Source organism: Dendropsophus ebraccatus, chromosome 1, assembly GCF_027789765.1.
Source record: "Dendropsophus ebraccatus isolate aDenEbr1 chromosome 1, aDenEbr1.pat, whole genome shotgun sequence".
Taxonomy (NCBI): Eukaryota; Metazoa; Chordata; class Amphibia; order Anura; family Hylidae; genus Dendropsophus; species Dendropsophus ebraccatus.
The window spans coordinates 77,631,039-77,655,206 of NC_091454.1; the positions used below are offsets into that span (position 1 = coordinate 77,631,039).

At 45.0% G+C, this 24,168-nt stretch overlaps 1 protein-coding gene and 1 long non-coding RNA gene across 4 annotated transcripts in view; one reads left to right on the forward strand and one right to left on the reverse strand.

The window, feature by feature from the left end:
* Nucleotides 1–12,105, reverse strand: part of LOC138794919 (uncharacterized) — a 47,673-nt gene extending 35,568 nt beyond the window's left edge. The window contains exon 1 of the long non-coding RNA XR_011363528.1: nucleotides 12,029–12,105. This is a non-coding gene — a long non-coding RNA (uncharacterized lncRNA). The remainder of the gene's footprint in view (nucleotides 1–12,028) is intronic.
* Nucleotides 12,106–12,146: 41 nt separating this feature from the next.
* Nucleotides 12,147–24,168, forward strand: part of NEDD1 (NEDD1 gamma-tubulin ring complex targeting factor) — a 35,974-nt gene continuing 23,952 nt past the window's right edge. For 2 of the 3 annotated variants that reach the window (XR_011363526.1, XM_069973842.1), the window contains exons 1-3: nucleotides 12,147–12,255; nucleotides 15,620–15,763; nucleotides 21,516–21,610. Coding sequence is in view for 2 of the 3 variants with exons in the window: in XM_069973842.1 (XP_069829943.1) it covers nucleotides 12,216–12,255; nucleotides 15,620–15,763; nucleotides 21,516–21,610 (279 nt within the window). In the remaining variant the exon portion in view is untranslated. The other variant, XM_069973850.1, reaches the window with a different exon arrangement.

Here is a 24,168-nt window from a genome sequence, read left to right on the forward strand (position 1 = left end):
TAACTGTACGCCCTGGGTGTTTCTCCCGCTATGAAGCGTGCTCCGGAGCGGAGCGCGCTTCATAGCAGGTGGGGGACGGCTGCAATCAACAGCAGGGACCTCACCGGTAATGACACGCTGCAGCGATCACGCTGCCGCGTGTCATTAACTCCTTAAGCGCCGCGATCGCTGCGCGACCGCGGCGTTTAAGTGTAAGTGACAGGGGGAGTCCCCTGTCACTTACCGATCGGTAAAACGGACCCCCGGAGGCCTCTTACCTGCCTCCGTGCGGTCCGATCGGCGATCTGCTGCACTAAGCCTGAACAGACAGGCTCAATGAGCAGAGCGCCGATAACACTGATCAATGCTATGCCTATGGCATAGCAATGATCAGTGTAAAAATCCAAGTACTGGATGTAAAAGTCCCCCAAAGGGACTTCAAATGTGTAAAAAAAAAAAAGTTAAAAACGCTAACACACCCCAAAACCCCTCCCCCAATAAAAGTTGAAATCACCCCCCTTTCCCATTATATAAATAAAACATATAAAAATAAATTAACAAATAAACATATAAAATACCGTAGCGTGCGTAATTGTCTGATCTATTAAAATATAACAAGCGTCATTGCGAACGGTAAACGGCGTAGACGAAAAGAGGGAAAAAAGTGCGCGGATTACCGATTTAATGTTACATTATATATAAAAAAAATAAAAATAAAAAGTGATCAAAACGTCCGATCTTCACAAATATGGTATTAATAAAAACTAGAGATCATGGCGGAAAAAATGACACCCCATACAGCACCGTAGGTGAAAAAATAAAACAGTTATAAGCGTCACAATAGGCCCATTTTATTTATAATTAATTGCCCAAAAAAAGGATTTCATTTAAAAAAAAATATATAACATTAGAGAATCTGTGTAACCTGCATATGGTCGTGTTCGGGCTGACCTATAGAATAATTGTATCATGTCGCTTTTACCATATAGTGCATTACATAGACACAGGAACCCCCCAAACGTTACCATATTGCATTCTTTTTTTGTGATTTCACTAATTTATATCTTCATAAATAATATATTTGGAATTCCATTATACATGTTATGGTAGAATGAAAGACGCCATTACAAAGTACAACTATTCCTGTAACAAATAAGCCCTTACATGGCCTTGTAGATAAAAAACTGAAAGTGCTAGAGCTCTTAGAAGGGGAGGAGGGAAAAATGAAAACACTAAGATCAAAATTTGCGCGGTCCACTGGGTCATTTCGGGCCTGGTCCTCAAAGGGTTAAAGGGGTAGTGCGGCGGTAAAAAATTATTCACAGAATAACACACATTACAAAGTTATACAACTTTGTAATGTATGTTATGTCTGTGAACGGCCCCCTTTCCCGTGTCCCACCACCCTCACCCGTGTACCCGGAAGTGTAGTGCATTATACATTACCTGATCCGTGTCGCGCCAGTCCGCCATCTTGTGCCAAACGTCATCTTCGGCCTGCCGACCCGAACACCTCCGATCTTCCCGAGTGCCGGGCGCCCTCTGCCGTGTCATCAGCTGCTTAGCCGCGATTGGCTGAGCATAAATGTGTGTTATTCTGTGAATAATTTTTTACTGCCGCACTACCCCTTTAAGGATATTCGCTATTCATGTTGCACACGATCTGCAGCTTCACACAAACCACCCATGTTTCATGCATCCCTTACTCATTAATGAGCATTACACCCATACCATGCATACATAACTTCTTGTATATATTCTCACCAAGAAACATTGGACCTGGAAAGGAAAAACAAACATATTTATATCATAAGATACTAACATTAAAATCATCATTACTAACATACAGTATAAAGAGAATTCACTGCTATGCCTTCTACTGGTGAAATCTCTTTGTTTTCAATTGGACAGATCACTGTTCAACCTTCATACAACTTGTCTTCACACAAGACAATTAACCCTTCCTCTTCCATACTGCCACACAGGTTTCCCAATTATAGACTAAAAATACAAACCCTCTAAACAGTTAGACATGCCTTTCTATGTGGGGCTATAAATCTTCAACCCTAGAACCATGCACAGCTTTTTCCTTTAGTTCCCCAAAACCTTCTAAACCTAACACTAGAATTGTCTAAATCTTACACAATCTAACTGCAGCTTTCAGAGTAACACACAACATGACTACCCAAAAATCATTAGAAACACCAGACCTCAGACAACAGACATATTACTGATCAAGGGGATGTGTCTGACCCCAGCTCCTGCAGGATGGCATACTGCTCAAAACATAAAGTACAAACAAACACAACCACCATCATCTGTCACATATTAGCATCTTCTTACTAACAGATCCCTGATCATTTCCCTTAGTAAGATCAACTTTTGCTATGCAATAGCACTACCCCCACCAACTCCATGGTACAGACATAGGCAATAAATCTGCTCAAACAAGATACACAGAGAAAAAAAAAATCACTCCATCCAGCAAATCAGCTTTCCAAGGAGCTTAACTTTTTCAACATTCACATTTACAATTACATACAAGCTTCCATTGTTTGCTGGATTCATAATCAGCACACATTTTCATTTTCCACTATACTGCCCTAGCAGACTGTTCTATTATCTATCAGGCTCACCTGATCTCCAAGCTTAATACAGACACTCACTCTACCTGTATAAGCTATCAACAGGGCCGATTCTGGGGTCTCTGCCGCCTGAGGCAAACCTCAGGCGGCCACCCCGGGTGATGGCCGGCATCGCCCACCTCCCCCCCCCCCAGCCAGCCACGCCGCAGCCGGCCCGCGCTCTCCGCTGTCTCCACATCCCGTCAGGTCCCGCGACGTCACCCTGCAACTGTCACGGACCTCCAGGCTGTGGTGAGTGAGTGGGGTGATCGCCCCCCAGCGCGTCCCCCACCGACCCCGGGCACTTACCACAGCCTGGAGGTCCGTGACGTTGCGGGACCTGACGGGATGTGGAGAGCGCGGGTGACGGGATACTTAACAAAAATGACAGCAGGGGGGACATAATGCCGCTTCCCTGCCGGACAGCAATATCTGCCGCCTGAGGCGAAAGGCTCATTCCGCCTCATGGCAGAAGCGGGCCTGGCTATCAAATGTAAACAGCAACCTCCCACTGCTTACTCCAAACCCGTAAAGTGCCCTGCTCAGCACCAGCTTAGTGAGTGACCGGGAGCTTAATGCAGACACTCACTCTACCTGTATAAGCCATCAAATATAAACCTGCACAGTTTACTCCATTCCCGTAATGTGCCCTGCTCAGCACCAACGTAGTGAGTGACCGGGATTATTCTCCCCCCCAGGGTGAACTCCTCAACACCAGCTGGGAACATTCTTCCAAGGGAGAAAGCAACTACAAACAGCAAAACAACAACAGAAAAACTCTACTCTCTCCATACCGCAACATATTTATAAATGCATCCCACTTCTGACACCAATTGTTTTATAGTAGGTTCTAAGATGCGGGAATAAATATGTCCACACACAATAAGAAGTGAATATAGTTTACTTAAGTGATAAAAGCAAGAAAAATATAATACAAGATACATAGCTAAGTCAGATACAGAAGCTACAAATACAAAGCTAAGTCAGATATAGAAGCTACAAATACAAAGCTAAGTCAGATACAGAAGATACAAATACAAATACAGAAGCTACGAATACAAAGCTAAGTCGGATACAGTACAATATACTTAGCTATCCCAGGTGAGGGCCCCGCCCGGTCTTCGGGGCACCCGGGAGAGATGACCGTACACACCATCTTCTTCTGCTGTTCCACCAAAATGCACCCCCCCCTGCTTGTGTGCATCAGCTTTTATAGTCCCCCGAGTATCATGCATCTATACACTAAGGATGACCAACACTCCAGCAAGGCCCTTAGCCCCCTGTACTTTGGGCAAGTATAGATCAGCATCATGTTCTCATTGGGGGAGAAGGTGAAGACTCTCACAAACACAGTTATAAAACATCCAGCTGACAGGTAGCTAAGATAAGGATTCCCCATAAACATTAGGCCAAGAACAATGGTGAATTGAATGAATTCACACTTAATCTAGTATGACTGTCTCAAGTTCCTATATACTACACTACACTATACATAAAGATTCACTGTGCTATATTACTTAATTGATACAAGCACACAAATATATATTATAGTATACAGTAATACTAATGTAAATATACAATTACATTCAGTACATTTTAGACAAAACACTAAGGGGCCATTTACACATCTGCAATATACTCTATGCACAGACTGTATACTGAAGACCAGACCTCAGAATTCCCCAAATATCGTTCATTATGATGCCAGGAGCACTGAAAGAGTTTAATTCTTTGTGCTGCTGTACTGGGGTGTAAACTGCTTTTAAAGAGATTTGACAGAGAGCGAGTGTACATCCACTGTGCTACCCAACCCATTTGGCTTTGGGCCACACCAGGGAGCAGAGTCTAAGCGCCCAATTATCCCTCTCTAGAATGCAGAAGCTGGACTTTTGCACCTAGAGATACCAGGTCGGTTGCTCCACAAGCATGGGCTTGGTGTGAGCAGCAGATGGCCCCCAAGGACAAGACAGAGTCAGTGCAAAGCACCAGGAAGTATGCCGAGTATACGCGGTGAGCAGGCTGGGTTGTCAACAAGAGAGTCAGTGCAGTATCAGAGTAGAGATGAGCGGACCGTCGGACTTTTGGTGCGACGGCATCAGCGCTATCTCATCATGCCTGTGATCCCGGCCGCATACTTGCGCTCCCGCGAATATGCGGCCAGGATATTCCAGGGAATTCAACAGGGATTCCCTGGAATATCCTGGCCGCATATTCCCGTGAGCACAAGTATGCGGCCGGGATCAAAGGCATAATAAGAGAGCGAACTGCTTTCAGACCAAAAGTCCTATCTCTATACCAGAGACAAGACAGGAATCGAACTAAACAGGCAAATGATCAGTGCAGGTGGCTACAAGACAGGTCATACAGTCTGAGCCGGCAACGGGAGAGGCACACTATACACATAAGGGTCAGACAGAAAGCGTAAACCGAGAAACAGGCATGGGTTAGATCACAGGGAGAGTCAGCAGAATCACAGAAAGGCACTTTCATTTAGAATGCAGCAATGCAACAGCGCTCAGGGAAGAGGGTGGGGTGGAGAGACTTCAAATATATGCAGGGTAATGCTAGGTAACAGTGGAGACCAGTAACTGCAGCTAAGCTCCTGTTCACTTCAAACAAGAGCTGTAGTTGCAGGTCGTTACTGCTACAAAGTAAACAAGATAAACTGCTACAATGAACTGTGTATTGCAGGCACTGAACAGCTGATCAGCGTGGGTTCTGTGTGTTGCCACAATGTTGATCAGCAATTGACAAGCTATCCTGCTGATAGTTCATCAGTCCATCAGCCTGGAAAACTCCTTTAAACCTACCTGTACTTTTAAATACACTTTTAAAACCTGCATCATGTTGTTACATTTACCCTTTCAGACAGGTGACAAGGTAATTTTAGTGTTATCACTGCTTTTATTGAGCCCCTGAGAGTTCCTAGCATGATGCACAACTATTTATTATTGTCTCTATTTTAGGGGGCAAGACAGCAGAATACACAGGAACTTCCATTTCCTTACTTCGCTGACCAATAACAGGTCAGTACCTACTGCAAGGTGCACATAACTGAACAGCTTGGCATTGTGCAGGTTGAATGATTTACACAGTACAGCACTATAGTTGCCATATTGAGGGGAGGGGAGGGGAAGGGAAGGGAGGGAAGGGAAGGAATTTGCTTCAATCAGAAGGCAGCTCTGTGTATTAAGATGCCCAAAATGTTTTGGGTAGTAAGAGATGACAGGTTACATTTGAGTTAACCTTTCAGGCACAATGTGGACGCTATCGAACACAGCATGGGCCTCCTGTTGGAGGCAGACTGATATAGCTTGCATTTATATGTAACTTGCTAAGCCACACCATTATTTCTGTGTTAAAATCTTGGTCTCTCTGCTGCTAGAAATTGTATTCCCCTAACAGGGATTGGGAAGCAGTTTGCGGGAAACTCAGACACCTAGCTGTGTTTTTAAAACAAAGTGATGTAAACATGTTTTATAGATTACATAGGATATTGTTTGTAGGGAAGATGTTTGAAACCAGATGACAAGTTACTAAATAAAAAAATATTTTTGCACTGTGATCTGTAGTTGTTAATTGACAGCATTTTTGAATGTTATTGAATGTTTACAACATTCAACATGTGGATTAAAGTGATACTGTCACCCCCCTTACTCTATGTGCGGTTCTCTGCACCATCCACAAGCTTAGATGCTGCACATTCAATATATATAACTATATAAAACTTGCCTTTGTGGTTTTTTTTTCCTATAAAATTGCTTCATTTTATTGATGGACAGTGTCACCTAGATGGGGTTTCATTACAGTTGGGCCCCTTTCTCTTAGGAGATCACCTAACTGCTATGAAGCAATTTTAGAGCAGAAAAAAGACACAGACATGTTTTCTAGAGGTATGTATCAAATATGCAGCATCTAAGCTTGTGGGTGGTGTTGAGAACCACACATAGAGTAAGGGGGAGGGGGGGGGCGACAATATCACTTTAAATAACATAATATTTTCATAGTTTGGAGAACACACAGAAATAACAATTGTTTCTTTTTTGCAGTGTTGTATGGATAGGCTCAGCTTTTCAGCCAGTTCTATATTACCACACTGCACATGCACTACTTTTAGAGTTGAATGATGGAAAAGGTTACTATAGGGAGGGGAGGAAAGATATTAACCTTATTTCATCATCAACTTTGACACAAGCCCATAGCCAACAACAGCATACATTGCTCTGGTAGTTTTAAACAATCTATGGTATTAGGCTGGGTTCACACTACGTATATTTCAGTCAGTATTGTGGCCCTCATATTGCAACCAAAACCAGGAGTGGATTAATAACACAGAAAGGCTATGTCCACACAATGGTGAAATTGAGTGTATGGACGCCATTTAATGGCAAATATTTGCTGTTATTATAAAACAACGGCTGTTATATTGAAATAATGGCAGTTATTTACTGTTATATGGCGGCCATCCACTCAATTTCAACGTTGTGTGAACAGATCCTTTCTGTGTTTTTAATCCACTGCTGGTTTTGGTTGCAATATGAGGACCACAATACTGACTGAAATATACGTAGTGTGAACCCAGCCTTAAAGTGTTTTTTTCAGGATAGCTCATTAGTCATTTGCACTACACAGTAAATGGGTCCGGAAGCAGTTTGTCTCTGATCAATGTGTAGTGATAGTAATCTGTAATTACACCTCAGCTCCCTTTCAAGTAAATGGTAACTGAGATGCAGTAACCAAGCCTGTCCACTACACAGTGAACAGAGACAACTGCTGCAGGCCCCCTTCACTGTGTAGTGTGGCCACCAAATGGCTGATCGCCAGGGGTGCCAGGTGTTAGCACTCCACCGATCAGTAACTGATGAGCTATCCTGTCTATTATGCCTGGAAAACCCCTAAAGGGTGCCTTCACAGCTACCGAATCCACAGCGGATCTCACTTCTGCGGATTCGCAGCGAGATCAGCTGCGGATCCAGTATCATTCACCCCTATGATAGCGCATACCCGCAGCGGGATTGACATCCCGCTGTGAGTATGTGCTTTGACTCCCTGGTGCCCACAGCCCTGTCCCATCAGCCCCGCCACTGGCATCCTCCATCCCCGTCCCATCATCCCCGGCATCCTCCATCCCCGCATCCTGCTTCCCGCCGTCGAGAGCATACATTACCTGCTCAGCGGCGCTCACTGTAGCTGCGCCGCCGAGCAGGTAATGTATGCTCTTAGCGTCGGGATGTGGGCGCGGGGATGGAGGATGCCGGCAGCGGGGCTAATGGGACGGGGATGCGGGCACCAGGGAGTTAAAGCACATACTCACAGCGGAATGTCAATCCCGCTGCGAGTATGTGCTATCATAGGGGTGAATGATACTGGAACCGCAGCTGATCTCTGCGCAGAAGTGAGATCCGCTGCGGATCCGGTAGGTGTGAAGGCACCCTAAAAAGGATCAGAGATAGCGGGGACTCTTAGAAAAGGTCATCACAAGGGGCCACACACTCAAAAGTGCAGTCTTAATATACAGCTCCTTCAATGGAAAAATAAAAATGTTATCATTCTTTGTATGTTACAACAAAAACAAATTATTTTGTAGAAAAAAGGTATTATACTGCGGTTTACATGTGATATTACCGGAGCTGAATTGATCCTTAGAATAAAGTGAATGACATAAAAAGATAAATACTTGGGAAAACTTTTTTATTTTAAGTCTTTTGGCCCATTATATTCATCTATGAAACATAGGCTCCTAAATACTTTTATAAGGATTCCACTGGCCTTACAGTTAATTTATATATCCAGTAAGCTGTATATCAATCTTCATACAGATATTTATTGCATTAAAATGGTTTCCATTGCAGTAAAATAGAAACTTCTTGGGTCTGATTGTATTTTCCCAAGTCTATGCCCTACCAAGCACAGAGGAAAAGGCACTGCAGAATCTATTTTCACACAAGTGCAATGTGATTGGAAAGCAGTCCTGCAAATGTGAAATGCAATATCCCGAAAACTATATTTCCCATAAGACACATCTAGTTGGATTGATGGCCTGTCCACGCTGTGTTCACATCTAACTGCTTTGCACATGTTTTTTTTTCTGTCTATGCCCTGATATTGTCTATATCCCCTTCTTTTCCTCAGCAGTAAATATGATTACGGTATTTCAGATCCATAATTAAAGCTCATATAAGTAATGAATTGGTAATGATCACACAATGTAGATGATTATTTTATAACCTTTGTGTTCTCTGTGCCAGCAGTCAGACCCTCACAGATCCATGGCACAACAAATCATTATGCCAGAGGGGTTTCAAATAGAAAAACCCCTTTCGAACATATGTAAAGACTTTCTGCATTAGGCCATTTAATTTTTTGGGTATGAATCGGAGAAAACGGTACAGCACCCCCCCCAAAACATCTATGAGTGTCATGTAAGAGTTTGTCTAGCCACTAAAAAGAAACTTATGCATATATCCGTACTGCCAGTTTCCAGATGCCGATCACACAAGCATGGCATACATACCTTCAACAATGCTCTGTGATCCGACATCTTTGGAAAAAAATCTTTATTTTGAACTGACAGTGTCATGGAGGCGGGTCTGTCACACTGTCAGCTCCCGTCTACTTTCTGGCTGCTGCTGTATATTCTGGGCTCCACCCCGTCTCCTCCAAAATGATCGATAGCCAGCTCATCTCCGGCTGCACAGGATTTCAATGTTAGTTATCTGTCAATCATTCTGGAGGAGACAGGGTTCTGACCAGAAGATACAGCAGCAGCAAGAGAGTGGGCGGGAGGTGATAGACCCGCCTCTGTGACACTGTCAGACAGGAATAAAGAACATTTTGACTGAAGATGCCAGATCACACAGCAAGTATGTATGCAATGCTCCTCTGATCATCATCTGGAAACTGGTAGCAGCACAGACATATGCTTATCTGTGCTTCAGTTTCTCAGTAAAATTTTTCAGAATTGTATAAAACAATAAATGTCATACTCACCTTAACAATTGCCTACCACTCCCGATACAATCCCTCCAATAACTTTTTTTCAGATACAGATGTATACGGGCTTGTTTTTTGTCAGAGAAGTTGTACCTTGTAATGACCCAACACATTTTACCAGACAGATTGATAGATCTGGGTTTTTATGGTGCTTTAACAAAGACAGATTTATCTGACAGATTTTTGAAGCCAAAGCCAGGAACAGACTATAAACAGGGAACAGGTCATAGAGGAAAGACTGAGATTTTTCCTCTTTTCAAATCCATTCCCGGCTTTGGCTTCAAAAACCTGTCAGATAAATCTCTCTGGGAAAGGGCGCGTTCAGACTACGGAATCAGTGCAGAGAACATCCCGTGGATTCCGCCGCTCACCCCTGCACGATCCCACTTGACTCTCTGCCTGGGTCACAGACTCCATTCTAGGCTTGGGCAGATTCCACCATCCACCCAAAGAAATGACATGTCAATTCTTCAGGTGGGTGGCAGAATCCACCTAGAATGGAGTCTATGAGATCAGCAGAAAGTCAAGTGGGATTGTGCAGGGGTGAGCGGCGGAATCCGCAGTCTGAACACGCTCTAAAGGCACCCTTTGTCTTCAGGCTAGTACAACAAGAGAGGATCAATGGGTTGTTGTTTTCTCAATAAAATTTAATTGGATATATAATCAGTATTTGTGGATTCAATTTGTTATGGGGTTATTGTAGGTTTAGTACAACAAGAGAGTTTACAGGTGCCGGAGAGTCCACACAAACTACCAGGCAGCCTCTTCCCAACCCCTGATGATGTCATGGATCCGGTGAGGGAGTATGCGGTGAGCTTAGGAGTCTGCTTCATACTGGGCAGATGCTGGCCGCTAACTGCCATCAATACCTGCTAATAACTGACTTCACGGCTCGCTCCAACGTCCAAGGTCATTTTACGGTTGATATGAAGCAATTGTGACATCTCAACCAGTTTAGATGCATCCTTGGCGGTCTAGTGGCCTGACCACCACCCCTGCAATGCCATGAGAATGTTACCTTAAACATATTTTAAATAACGCCACTTGTTGCCACTTGAGCCCTTGTTGCCAGCACATCCACCCTGCCTTGTCCAGCCACCCTAAACATAAGTTCAGTCAGGACGGGGTGCACTAACTACAAGGCCACCAGGACTAGTCACTATGGGGGGGGGGGGGCGGTGGCGGTTTTATCATGTCCTTTACAGGGGTGGTCTTGGCATTTCTGGGGCCCCAAGCGAAGTTATGTCTGGGGCCCCCCCTCGACACATGTTTCAAAACAATAGACCGCTGTGTGTTGCCCCCAGTAGTATATACCCCTTGTGTGCTACAGTCAGTAATATATACTCCTTGTGTGCTGCCCCCAATAGTATATACCCCTTGTGTCCTGCCCCCAGTAGTATATACCCCTTGTTTGCTTCCCCCAGTAGTAGGTAGACCCCTGTGTGTTCCCCCAGTTATATATAGCCCCCCGTGTGCTCCCCCAGAATTATATAGACCTCCTGTGTGCTGCCCCAGTTGTATATAGACCCCCTGTGTGCGGCCCCCAGTTGTATATACCCCCTGTGTGCTCCCCCACTAGTATATAGGCCCCCTGTGTGCTCCCTCAGGGGTATTTAACCCCCTGTGTGCTCCCCCACTTGGATATAGACCTCATGTGTGCTCCCCCACTTGGATATAGACCCCTGTGTGCTCCTCCAGTAGAATATAAACCCCCTGTGTGGTTCCCCCAGTAGTATATAGACCCCCTGTGTGCCCCACCAGTATTATATAGACCCCTTGTGTGCTGCCCCAGTAGTATACAGACCCCGGTTTGCTCCCCCAGTTATATATAGACCACCTGTGTGCCTCACAAGTAGTATATAGACCCCTCTGTGAAGCCCCAGTAGTCTATAGTCCCCCTGTGTGCTCCCCCTGTTATATAGCCCCCCTGTGTGCTCCCTCCATTTATATAGACCCCCGATGTGCTCTCCCCCAGTTAAACAGACCCCTGTGTGCTCCCCCTCCCATATAGTATATAACACAATAAAGCAAATACTTATACTCACCTGGGTCCGGGCGTCTCCTCTTCTCTTCACTCTTGTGGCCCGCCCTGTCAGTGCTGCTGCATGTAACTATGAGCGCTCATTACGAGTGCTCATGGTTACAGTTCAGATGGCAGCAGCGAGCGGGGCAGCGGCCCTGTCCAGCGGTCTTGAGCACAAGAGCGGGGCGTGGGGGCCCCCCTGGATGTTGGGGGCCCCAAGCGATCGCTTGGGGTGCTTGGTGCCAAAGACCGCCACTGGTCCTTTAAGGCAACAAGTTATGTGACCAAAGTGTCTGGGCAATTTATCAGTTGTGATTTCACTGTAAAAAACAACATCTAAGAATTCGCAGAGAAGAGTCAGTCACATTGTACGTGCACACGACTGGGGCACGTGTACGATGGCACTTACAGCGTAAAGATACACCCGGAGGGGCACTGTGATACCCGGTGAAGGTGTGCGCCACAAGGTCCCCTCTCACACCTCCCGTCCTCGCGGCGCGCTCCCGGCCTCCCTGGAGCGAGCACGCAGCAAGTGCTACAGCGCGGGAGGCAGTTGCAGAGACCGGGTGACGTCACGGCGCACTCCCCGAACCGCGATGCAGAGTAGGGGAGGCGGGGGACGAGACCGGCTGCAAGGTGAGAAAGGGGCTCGGGAGCAACAAGTAGTAAAGTGCTGCGAGCCCGCTCCGGTTACCACCGACAACTCCGCCGGTGACTACACTTGGCGCCTCGGACACGGTTTGGCGGGACGTTTGAAAGTTTCAGGCTGTGTTACAGTGCGGGATGGAGGCGTCCAGTCCCAGACTCCACACTAACGGCTCCTGGAGCGACCTCTGGCTGCCGGAACTAGTTTCCGCTGGGCTCCGCCGTGTCCGGGTGTTTGTTGTGGTGACCGCTCGGGCTCCTCTCTCCGAGGACACGGTCACGTACTGCAGTGTCCTGTGGCGGAGCTTTGAGCGGTCATTACAGCGTGTCACAGTCTCCATAGTGTGAAGCACAGAGCAGTGTTCTCCAACCTGTGGCTCTAGCTGCAATTCCCATCATGTCCGCACAGCCTTGGGGGAGGTGTGAGCTGTAACAGCTGGGGAGCTGCAGGGCGGTGAACACTGACAGTGACAGCTGGAGTCACCCGCTGCAGCGCTGTCAGTGTCATCAGAAGGGTTATTATGGTGGTCTTAAAGGGGTCTTTCAAAGACTAAGAACATGTTCCTAATACATTGCATAATAATAAGTGTGCAGACACCACATCTAACTGGACCTGTCAGAGAGTCCTCTCCCCACTCTGTGTCATGTGATATGATGGCCTCATAATGACAGTCTATGGGGGCAGTGGCAGCGCTGTCTTCTCCATGATCATTCTATTGATGAGTCTGGGTGTGAACACTCAGACCTGGACTGATCAAACTTTTGACATGTGCCTCTTCAATAAATCCCTGCAGTTCCCAATGCCCTGCTGTGATCTGAAGTACAGAGCAGGGTCTGTTCCCCTGTGTACTATATATTCTTAAAGTGACTGTACCACCATGCCCAGGCTGAAGCACTGGAGGCGGGCCGACCCACCCTTAGTGGGAAGAAACCTCAGCCCCTTCATGACGTGACTCCATTAGAATCAATTGAATGGGTCGGCCCGCCTCTAGTGCTTCAGCCTGGGCCTGGTGGTACAGTCACTTTAAGGCCTTATTACACAAAATGATGATCACCCTGGTAATCGTTTTGTGTAATAGAAGACAACGATCAGCCGACATGAATGATGTTGGCTGATCCTTATCTGTTACCATTTTAAAAGACAAACGACTAAGATAGCAATGATCTGCTCCCATTGCGCCATTTAAGGGCCCTATTCCACCTGACGATTATCGTTCGCATAATTGTTAACGATTAAAGGACAACGGCATCCTCCTCCTTTAGATTCTTTCTTTTCTTAGTTTGAAAATGTTCAACATGGAAACTTGCAACTTGACAACCATATACAGTCTGACTCAGTACTTCAGCTTCACTTGGCTAGCCTTTTAATGAGGCTTACTCTTCTGAACTTGAACTTAAAGGGAACCTGTCGACCCCCGTGCCGGGGTGACAGGCTCCCAACCCCACGTTAGAGCGGGACCCGGCGCGATGAGGTGAGTATAGGGGGTTCTAACGGGGGGTTGGGAGCCTGTCACCCCGTCACCGGGGGTGACAGGTTCCCTTTAAAAGCTTGCAACAGTCTATACATACTGAGCTAGACTTATGACTGCAGCCATAGTGACCCCCCACAAGATGTGTATATAGATAGATATATCTCTCACCTAGTGACTAATGCAAGTGACCCCCTACAATACAGACACCTGAGGGGCCCTGATAATAATAATTGTGCATATATCTATCTCCCAGTGTCTGCAGCCAGTTTGCCCTACACTTATAGATGGCCCCCTCCCCTTATAGATGACCCCCTCTACCCCCATTATAGATGCCCCCTCCTCCCCCCCATTATAGATGCCCCCTCTCCCCCCCATTATAGATACCCCTCTTCTCCCCCCCTTATAGATACCCCCTCCCCTTATAGATGACCCCCTCTACCCCCATTATAGATACCCCTCTTCTCCCCCCCTTATAGATACCCCCTCCCCTTATAGATGACCCCCTCTACCCCCATTATAGATGCCCCCTCCTCCTCCCCATTATAGATGCCCCCTCTTCTCCCCCCCTTATAGATACCCCCTCCCCTTATAGATAGCCCCCTCTCACCCCCTTGAAGATGGCCCCTCTTCTCCCCCCATTATAGATGCCCCCCCCCCTTTCCTCTATGCTAAGCAGTATTTAAAAGAAACAAACACACAAACTCACCTGACAACCCGCTCCCCCGGGGATCCTCTTCTTCTTCGGACGCTGTCCCCGGCTGATGCGCGGCTGCCGGGGGTGTCCCGTCCTATCCCCGGCAGCGCGGCGCGTCAGTGAGCTCTCTGTACGCCGGGGCTGTGACTTCTGACACAGGAAGCGTCTCTGACGCGCGCTTCCTGTGCCGGAAGTCAGGGCCCCAGGCAGCTCACTGATGCGCCGCGCTGCCGGGGATAGGACGGGACACCCCCGGCAGCCGCGCATCAGCCGGGGATAGGACGGGACACCCCCGGCAGCCGCGCATCAGCCGGGGACCCGGACTTAAAGATACAGCACGCCGCCGCCGGGGCCAGTCGCAAATGGCGCCCAGATTAATAAATCTGGGCGCCATTTGCAAAATATCAGTCGCATTGGCGACCATTTTGGTCGCCATCTGGAGCCCTGTCCATGCTGGCCATCTTGTGGACAGGATCACCTCAGAGCATGATTGCCCTTCATTTCAGTATTTACTTTGCCCAAAGCTTTACATATGAATCTGAGTTGTCTTTATTTTGAGATTTTCCTAAACTACCCATTTTAAAAAGACTGAGTAGCTTTATTCTGGCCTATCTAAGGGCCCGTTCACACTATGGATTCGGCACAGAGATTGCACTGGCAACCTCCGTCTGTGGACTCCGCACCTAAACTCTGCTGCTAGGTCTTTGAACAGGAGGGCTGGCACGCAAGCCGAATCCGTTGTGTGAACGGGCCCTAAGAGTAGCATAAACTAGTGACAGAGAATAACATGAACAATAAGTAGTCCTCTCCGTTATGTGCATGAGCACCGTAGTCCTCATTATTCTTGAGATGCAGAAACTCCGCCCACCAGCTGCTCATTGGCAGGTATCTATCCATGCTGTGTATAGGCAGTCACCTGTCAATCAGCAACTGGGGGGGGAGGGAAAAATGCTGCAGCGTGAAATCCATTCTCCTGTATGTTAGGTGAACGGCTGAACAGAATGATATGAGTAATCTGTTTAGCATTTCTATCACTAGTTTATGCTGTCCTCATTTAAGGCAGCATAAACTTAGTGACGGATTCCCTTTAAGGAATTATTATTGCGGCTCCTCCAGTTCTTTATAAATATCATATTCAAAATAAGTTGTAAAAGGTTAATACAGTATTTTTACGTTTATTTTATTTCAGGAACCACAATGCAGGACAACATCAGATTCGCTTCAGCTGGCGATGATATTAAAATATGGGATTCCTCATCCATGACTGTGGTAGAGCAGTTCAATCCCCATAGTACTACGCACCCTGTATCATCTCTGTGTTGGACTAGTAACAGTATCCTTTGACAGGTGTTCACTACCTTCTTCGGTAGACTTGCTGTTTCAAAGTATTAAATGTTTAATAATTCAAGGTGCTGCTATTATAACACCCTTAAAGTTCCTGCAGGCAGAAATGTCACTTTATTTCTAAATTAAATCTTTCTTGCTAATTGTCTGAATTAAAGTCTCTATGCTTTGTGACTGATTTTGACTGCTTAGGCTATACATGGTTGTAGGTAATTGTAATTGAACAATTTTGGCTTGCTTTTATAGGTTAAATTCTCACAAAATCACCACACCGCTTACTACAGTATCACAGACTTTTGGCAGCTATAGCAGAAAACCTAGCCAAAACCTGCATGTGTAAATACACTCTTACAGCAGAGCCACATGTTCTGCCAGACGCATTTGTTAGGGGTACTCAGGTAAAAAAAATTATAGTTAAATCAACTGGTGTCAAAATTTTTAAAAAGCCGAAGTCCAGTACTTATGAGCTGATGTATGTCCTGCAGGACGCAGTGTATTATTTCCTTTCTGACACAGCACTCTCTGTCCAATGCAGGAGAGGTTCCCTTTATGGATTTGCTACTGCTCTGCACAGTTCCTGTCAGGAACAGAGGTGTCAGACTTGAAAGAATACACAACTTCCTGCAGGGCATACAGCAGCTGATACGTATTGAAAGACTTCAGCCTTTTAATAGAAGTAATATACAAATCGGTATAACTTGCTGACAAGTTATTTTTTTTTCCCTCTGGAGTGCTCCTTTAAGATAGGTGTCTCATTAGCTTGTTGTTGAGGTATCTGCCAATTTACTAGAGGGTCCTATTGCAGAATCATATGCCTTTGTTACAGAGTAATAAAGGGTAAATTCTGTGGACGTCTGACAGAGTAGTAGTAGATACTTGGAACAAACATCCATCAGATCCAGCTGTTGCAAAACTTCAATTCCCAACATACCTGGATAACCAAAGCTTTAGTTCTCCAGGCATCATGGGAATTGTAGCTAGAGGGCTGCAGTTTGACACCTGTGTTGTACAGTAACTGAGTGTAGATCTGCCTGGGATAAACAAATCTCTAATAAGATATCCTATTTCCTTGTAATAATAAAGGAATCATTAAAAGGGCAGTCTAGATCATGGGTCCCCAAACTGTGGCCCTCCAGCTGTTGTGAAACTACAACTCCCATAATGCCTGGACAGCTAAAGCTTTGGATTTGGCTGTCCAGACATGATGGGAAATGTAGTTTTGCAACAGCTGAAGGGCCGCAGTTTGGAGACCCATGGTCTAGATGGACCTGGAGGTCTTATTCTATTTCTGGACCTGGAAGAACGGGGAACACTAATAGCAGTATACTTGTATTTTTCTTTAGCTTTAGTATACAGTCTGCACATTTTATAGTTAGCAGAATGTTGTTAAAATGTAAATGCTGCTTAATTATGGTATTCCAGCCATTAATACATGAATGGAGCTGCAATGGATACACAAGTCCACCCCTTGAAATGCCATTCTCAAGATCGTGGGGATTCAAGCAGTTAGACCTCTGCAAACATACAGTTACCTCCATCCTGTGGTTAATGGCTGAAATACCCCTTTGGGAACAATATTAGGCTCTTCATAATGTGCTAGGGACAGTAAGGGTACTATTACACCGAACGATAATCGGCCCGATTCGGCCGATTATCGCTCCATGTAATAAGTACAACGATCAGCCGATGACAACGATCATCGGCTGATCGTTGATGTAGGTTTGAACCTATTTTTGTCAGGCGTCGACCGCGCACCGCTGCGTGTAATAGCGTTGCGCGGCCGGCGACTAAAGATATGCAATACCGATCCACGTTCCATGGCTGCTGCTGCGGTCTTCTTCTCCCCGGGTCCTGCGCGCTCTAGCTTCAGAGTGGCCTGTCAGCTGACAGGCCGCCCAGCCAATCACAGGCCGCGGCTGTGTAATAGGCCCAGTAAAAGAGCGACGATCTAGCAGATCGCTGCTCGTTTACAGGTATCGGCCCGTGTAATACCACCCTAATACTGTGTGCACAAGCTTATCCATTGGAGCATAGAATGTACCGCGGATTCATGATCCAGTGATGGCTAACCTTGACACTCCAGCTGTTGCAAAACTACAATTCCCATATTGCCTGACCAACCAAAGATATTGCTTTGGCTGCCCAGGCATGATGGGAGTTGTAGTTCTGCAACAGCTGGAGTGTCAAGGTTAGCCATCACTGCGTTATGCCCTCTTTGAGCTGTTAGTAATATCATAATCAGTGAATATGTTAAAAATAAACCATATGCCTCCATGTAATATTTCACCCACAAAGAGGTACATTATGGAGGCATTTATTTTTATGGGCATTACATTCTGGGTAGGTGTGACACATATCTCAGAAATACGTGTGTGCATAAGCTCTTAGGAAAATTATACTTTTTACTATTTTTTTGGCAGAAATCTCTGCAAGTGTTTCAATGTACCTTTACGGCAGTAGTTGACAGGCTGTCAAGTACAATGGAAGTTGTAGTTTGCAACAGCTGTGGAGCCACAGGTTGGGACCACTGCCTAGGTAATACAAAGGATATTATAAAATTGTACCAGGTGCAAATCAGAATAGATCAAGACATTTTTCCAAGGTACTGAGGGGCCCATGTATATGATGACTAGTTATATACATTTAGTTGTGTGTGTAATAAATATATACACATAAACTGATCTGTGTGTCTATGCATGTACCTGTTTTTTTTAAGTAAGGTAATGTTAAATGAATTCTGCACACAGTGCATTGTCATCCCTGCATTAATGAGTCATTGATGGAAAAGGAGTCAACATCTATTAGGGCAGCAAACCATTTCTGTCTAGAAAACACATTTGTTTTATTTTTGTGGACTCTAGTAGAGGCTAATAAAACACTTTGCAGTAGAATTTTAAAAGCAGCAATGGACTATCAATCCACACAGGAAATGTAACAAGTATATTTGACAGTGTGATAGTTCACCTATTTTGCTGTTCATTGCCATACAGACCATTGAATCTCACAGTAAACTAAGGGCCCTATTCCACCGGTCGATTATCGTTCAGATTATCGTTAAATCGTTCGAATCTAAACGATAATCGTTCGGTTGAAATGCAGTTAACGACCGAACGAGAAATTGTTGATCGCTTTATAAGACCTGGACCTATTTTTATCTTTGCTCGTTTGCAAAACGCTCGCAAATCGTTCGCATTGAATAAGACATTGTTCGGTCGTTCGCAATAGGTACAAACGCAATAGCGAATAAATAGCGAAGAAAAACGATCGCAATTATGATCATAAGTAACGATTATCGTTTCATGGAAATGACTGAACGTTTTCAGGGCTTTCGCAATAGCGGTCGTTTGAGATCGTTAATCGTTAACGATTATGCAAACGATAATCGTCCGGTGGAATAGGGCCCTAAGGCTATTCACACCACATTAGAGGCGTCTGTTTCCACTAAACAAACATATGCATAAAGCCCAGTTACCCGATAGTGTCATATTAACCTCAGACTTATGCATAGAGAAATATGCTTAAGTAGGTGGGGCCATGTGTGTGGGCGGGATTCGGCATTGAGGGGCCTAGAAATGCCCCGAGTGCAACAAAGGGACTAAGCATATTCCTTTCTGAACCAATTACTTCTAAATGGCACCATGGAGAAACATAAGACTGCTGCTGGAATCAGCAGCTCTGTAGAAACAGGTACATATCGGCAGGTTCATATATTTGAATCTGCCAATAGTTTTCCATTAACTTTTCCATGGCAGCAATATTGGCTGTTAATTGGCCGGTTGCTCAACGCTAATGATTGATGTTGGTCATTTAACCTTATAAGTGCTGCGATCTTTAGTGAAAATTGCATTTAAAAGCCTAAATAATAGGTGCTGCACCTGTTGTGTGTCCAATTAGCAACCCCGCTAAGGGTCCTTTTACACAGAAAGATTATCTGCCAAAGATTTGAAGCCAAAGCCAGGAATGGATTTAAAAAGAGGAGAAATCTCAGGCTTTCCTTTATGACCTAATCTCTGTTTATAGTCCATTCCTGGTTTTGGCTTCAAATCTTTGGCAGATAATCTGTCAGATAATCTTTCTGTGTAAAAGGACCCTGAGAGTTACTTTACACTGACAGATTTATCTGACGGATTTTTTAAGCCAAAGCCAGGAATGGATTTGAAAAGAGGAGAAATCTCAGTCTTTCCTTTACGACCTGTTCCCTGTTTTTAGTCTGTTCCTAGTTTTGTCTTCAAAATTCTGTTAGATAAATCTGTCTGTGTAAAGGCACCCTAAGGGCCCTTTTACACAGAAAGATTATCTGACAGATTATCTGCCAAAGATTTGAAGCCAAAACCAGGAACAGACTATAAACAGAGATCAGGTCATACAGGAAAGCCTGAGATTTCTCCTCTTTTCAAATCCAGTCCTGGCCTTGGCTTCAAATCTTTGGCTGATAATCTGTCAGATAATCTTTCTGTGTAAAAGGGCCCTAAGGGTCCATTTACACAGAAAGATTTTCTGACAGATTATCTGCCAAAGATTCAAAGCCAAAGCCAGGAATGGATTTGAAGAGGAAAAATCTCAGGCTTTCCTTCATGAGCTGATCTCTGTTTATAGTCCTTTTCTGGATTTGGCTTCAAATCTTTGGCAGATAATCTGTCAGATAATCTTTCTGTGTAAATGGACCTTTAGTAATTGCTGGGTGTCGTTCGGTTACTGTGGCAGCTGGAGGGCTTCAATAAGCCTCTGTGCCTGCCATAGAGCACATATACTGTAGGTTAAACTAATTTGTGCAATGGTATAGATTTAATGTAAGCAATATAAAGGGGTACTCCGGCCCGGGGGTATTTTTGAGCTATGGCCGGGGAGAGGGCGGTTATAGACGGCGGTGGTCACTTACCTCCCCAGTTCCAGCGCCGGGTCCTGGATCGCGCCGCCCCGTACACCTGTCCCGTGGCCGTTTCCTGGTGTGAGCTGCGTCTCAAGACAGCTCAGCCATTCAGTGGCCGTAGTGGAGTCCCGCCTCAGCCGGTAATTGGCTGAGCTGCCTTGAGACATCACGTTTCATGCCGCAGCTCACACCAGGAAGAGGCCGCGGGACGGGTGTACGGGGCGGTGCAATCCGGGACCCGGCGCTGAAACCGGGGAGGTAAGTGACCGCCGCCGTCTATAACCACCCCCTCCCCGGCCATAGCTCAATAAAATACCCCTGGGCTAGAGTACCCCTTTAATAATTCCTTACAAACACCCCCTTTGTGGACTTCAAAAGAAAATAAAGAAAAGATTAACATAAAATTCAAAAATTACCTGATAAATTCCTGATAAAATTCAAATTACCCCCCTTTCCTATTAACCCCCCCCCCCCCCATTAACATTTTATTTTGTTTTTTTATGGAATGTGCTACAGCTTATTGATGATAAGATTCTTGAACAATTTAGCTGGGATATTTCCTAAAACAAGGTTGGTGTATTTCACAGGATCCAACGCTGTGCTAGCCTTTGCTTTGAACTTTAATCAAAGTGAAACTTTAAGATCAAGAGTACTGAGGCAATAGTAAGTTAGCAAATTCTATTTTTTGCCTCTTAGAGGTCTTGGCCATTTCAGAGATTATCTCTCCTGTTGTCTGCTTTTCATTCTTTGTACTTGAACCTAAAACTGACCTTTGTTGATAGAATTGCAGGTTAATACTAGCATTCCTCCTATGCACTGTCTGTAACAAATTTCACAGATTGCATTGTATGGTCCCTAACTATAAGTTCAGATCATTTTCTGGTCACTGCTTCTGGCAGTGGTGATAAAATTGTTGTTTCAAGTTGTAAGTCCAAACCTGTTCCTCTTCTGGAGTTAGCAGAGGGGGTAAGTATATTGGAAATTTGCCTTTATTCCTTTTGTGTATGTGGACAGGAAGTTGTAAAGGAGTGAATTACGTTTTTTGCATTAGTTCCGCCATGGTTTTTGGTTTTCGTATACAGTAAAACCTCTTCTCTTCTAAAGACCATCTCTTAGAGTCTACCTAAGCCAGATACTTCCATGAACAGATTTTTAATTCCCCTAACGTCAGTGTGTAATGGCCTTCTTTTAGGGAAATACTTCCCTACATCAAAAGCTTGTATTCCAGCTTTACTGTAATGTATATTTCCCTTATGTCCTTGGTTAATTTATATGTGGCTCAACTGTCATGAGATATTGTAAAGCTCGGCTTTTGTTGCCGTCTAAGGGTATGTTCACACTGAGTAAATTAGGCGGGCTCTCCGCCCGCCTCCGTGTGACACTGCTTCTCTATGGGAGAGCACGCGCTCCTTCGCTGCCTTGGCTCTCTGCTCGAAAAATTGACAGCGAAGAAGCACGCTCTCCTATAGCTGGGCTATGACTGAGGCTGGCGGGATTCTTCGCCGCGGAATTGCCCCTGATTTACCCAGTGTGATCATACTTGAATACATACGTTTTATACACTTATACAGTTTTGTATAGTGCAGTTCTTTCTGCAACTATAAGGCAGGGATCACCAGTGATGCGCCGCCTAGTTGTTGGTGAGACACAGCTAGGGAGAAGGTTTTCACAAAAGTGACTATAAGCTGCACAAGATCATTATTGACTAATTTTGTACTTATTTTAATGTTCTACGGAGTTTAAGAGACAAATGAAGGGTAGACTGAGCAATAGTTTTTATTTTTGCATGGACTCCCACCACAGATGGCGAGGCCCCAGCCTTATCTTGGTCAGTATGGGATGCTGCTGTATGCCATAGAGTAGAATCTGTTTGATATTAACTTAAATTATCATAACACCTCCCCCCTAATGGATTGCAAGGCATAAGTTGTTTTGGTTGACATTTTTTGTGTACATACTATGATGGAAACAGAGACAAAAGGACAGTTTAACCCTTAGGCGACCCTGGATGTACCGGAGGAGCGATCTCCGTGTCTTCTACCTGCCGGGGTCTCCGCCAAAATGGCGCTGATCCTGGCTCGGCATTCGGTTGCTTACATTTGTTAACAATAGTTTGAATTTTTTACAAGCCATCACATAATATAAAAGTTATACATGTTACATATCATTGTAATCGACTGCTATGGCCTTTTAGGTACAAGGAGGAAAAAACGAAAACGCAAAAATTGAAATTGGCCCGGTCCTCTAAGGGTTAAACCGATCCTAAATGTTAACTTTTTTTGTACGTGTTGATTTAAGCATATGAGGCTTATCTTTTGTGGATACATATAATATTATTATTCACTATTTGTGAGGGAGGTTTAGCATGTTATGTGCACTTTATATAAGCAAAGATTGATTGAAGTAAACATTGATACTTGCAATACGCTGTCGGTGACACTATTACTTGAACACAGCATAAACAGTTTGTAAAACACAATCAGAAAATCAATATATCTCACAGGTCTTGTTGACTCCACACTGCTTCTCAGAGCTTGCCATCATTAATTAATAACTCCAGATCAACTTTATAAGTCAACCTGCTTTGTGCATGGGAGGAAGGTCACTGCTGCTCTAGCCCTAGGTCTAAGAGCTTTTCTCTATTAGGACCTTGCTATTACACTCATGTAAATTTCCCCACGGTTCAAGACTAAACCAACTAGGTGCAGTGGGTCAGAGTGAGAGAGGGTGATAGAGAGTTGATTATGGCTACAGCCTTTTAGACTGACTTGTCACAGTCATTGGTGGGCTCAAGGGCTCCTGTCTGGATGTACTGCTCTCCAATACTTCCCTTTTCTTGCTCCCTCTCTCCTGGGGGCTACTGTAGAGGTTTTAGGGAGGCTGCACCAAGGCAATGGTAGTGGTGGTTGGTGGCGTAAACCTTCTCTTCAACACCTGATAAATGTGTCTGTTCGCTAACAATGGCAGGGATACCCTTTATGTTGTGAGATATGGTGCAGATAAACCAGACTATAGGGAGACAAGGCGAGGGGTGGTGCAACAATAACTCTTTACTCATAGCTTGAACGCACTTACAATCCGGTAGCTTACAGATCTTGAGACTATGAGTGGGGTCCTGTAATCTCATTTTTTCCCAATTAGGGGTTGAGTTTTCCTTCCTTTTAGCTAGGGGCCGGGATGAAAGCCAATTAAAATGGCTCCTAGAAGGGCCCAATGGTGCCCTACCCCTTGAACTCAGTACAACCTAACCTGTGAAGGCATTAAAGAGGTCAGGTCTGTTCTAGCTTTGACACAAATAACTTAATGAAAAACTACCACAAAAAGCTGTGCGTGAACCACCCCCCTCCCTTAGGGTATGTGCACACAACAAAATACGCACAGAGACTTCAAGCGGAATCCGTCGCTCATCAGACTCTGCCTATCCCATATTTGCCACCAAATTCTGTGAACTGCACAAACAATTGACACATCAATTCTTTGTGCGGACAGTGGAATTCACTAGCAAATATCAATAAGTCTGTGGG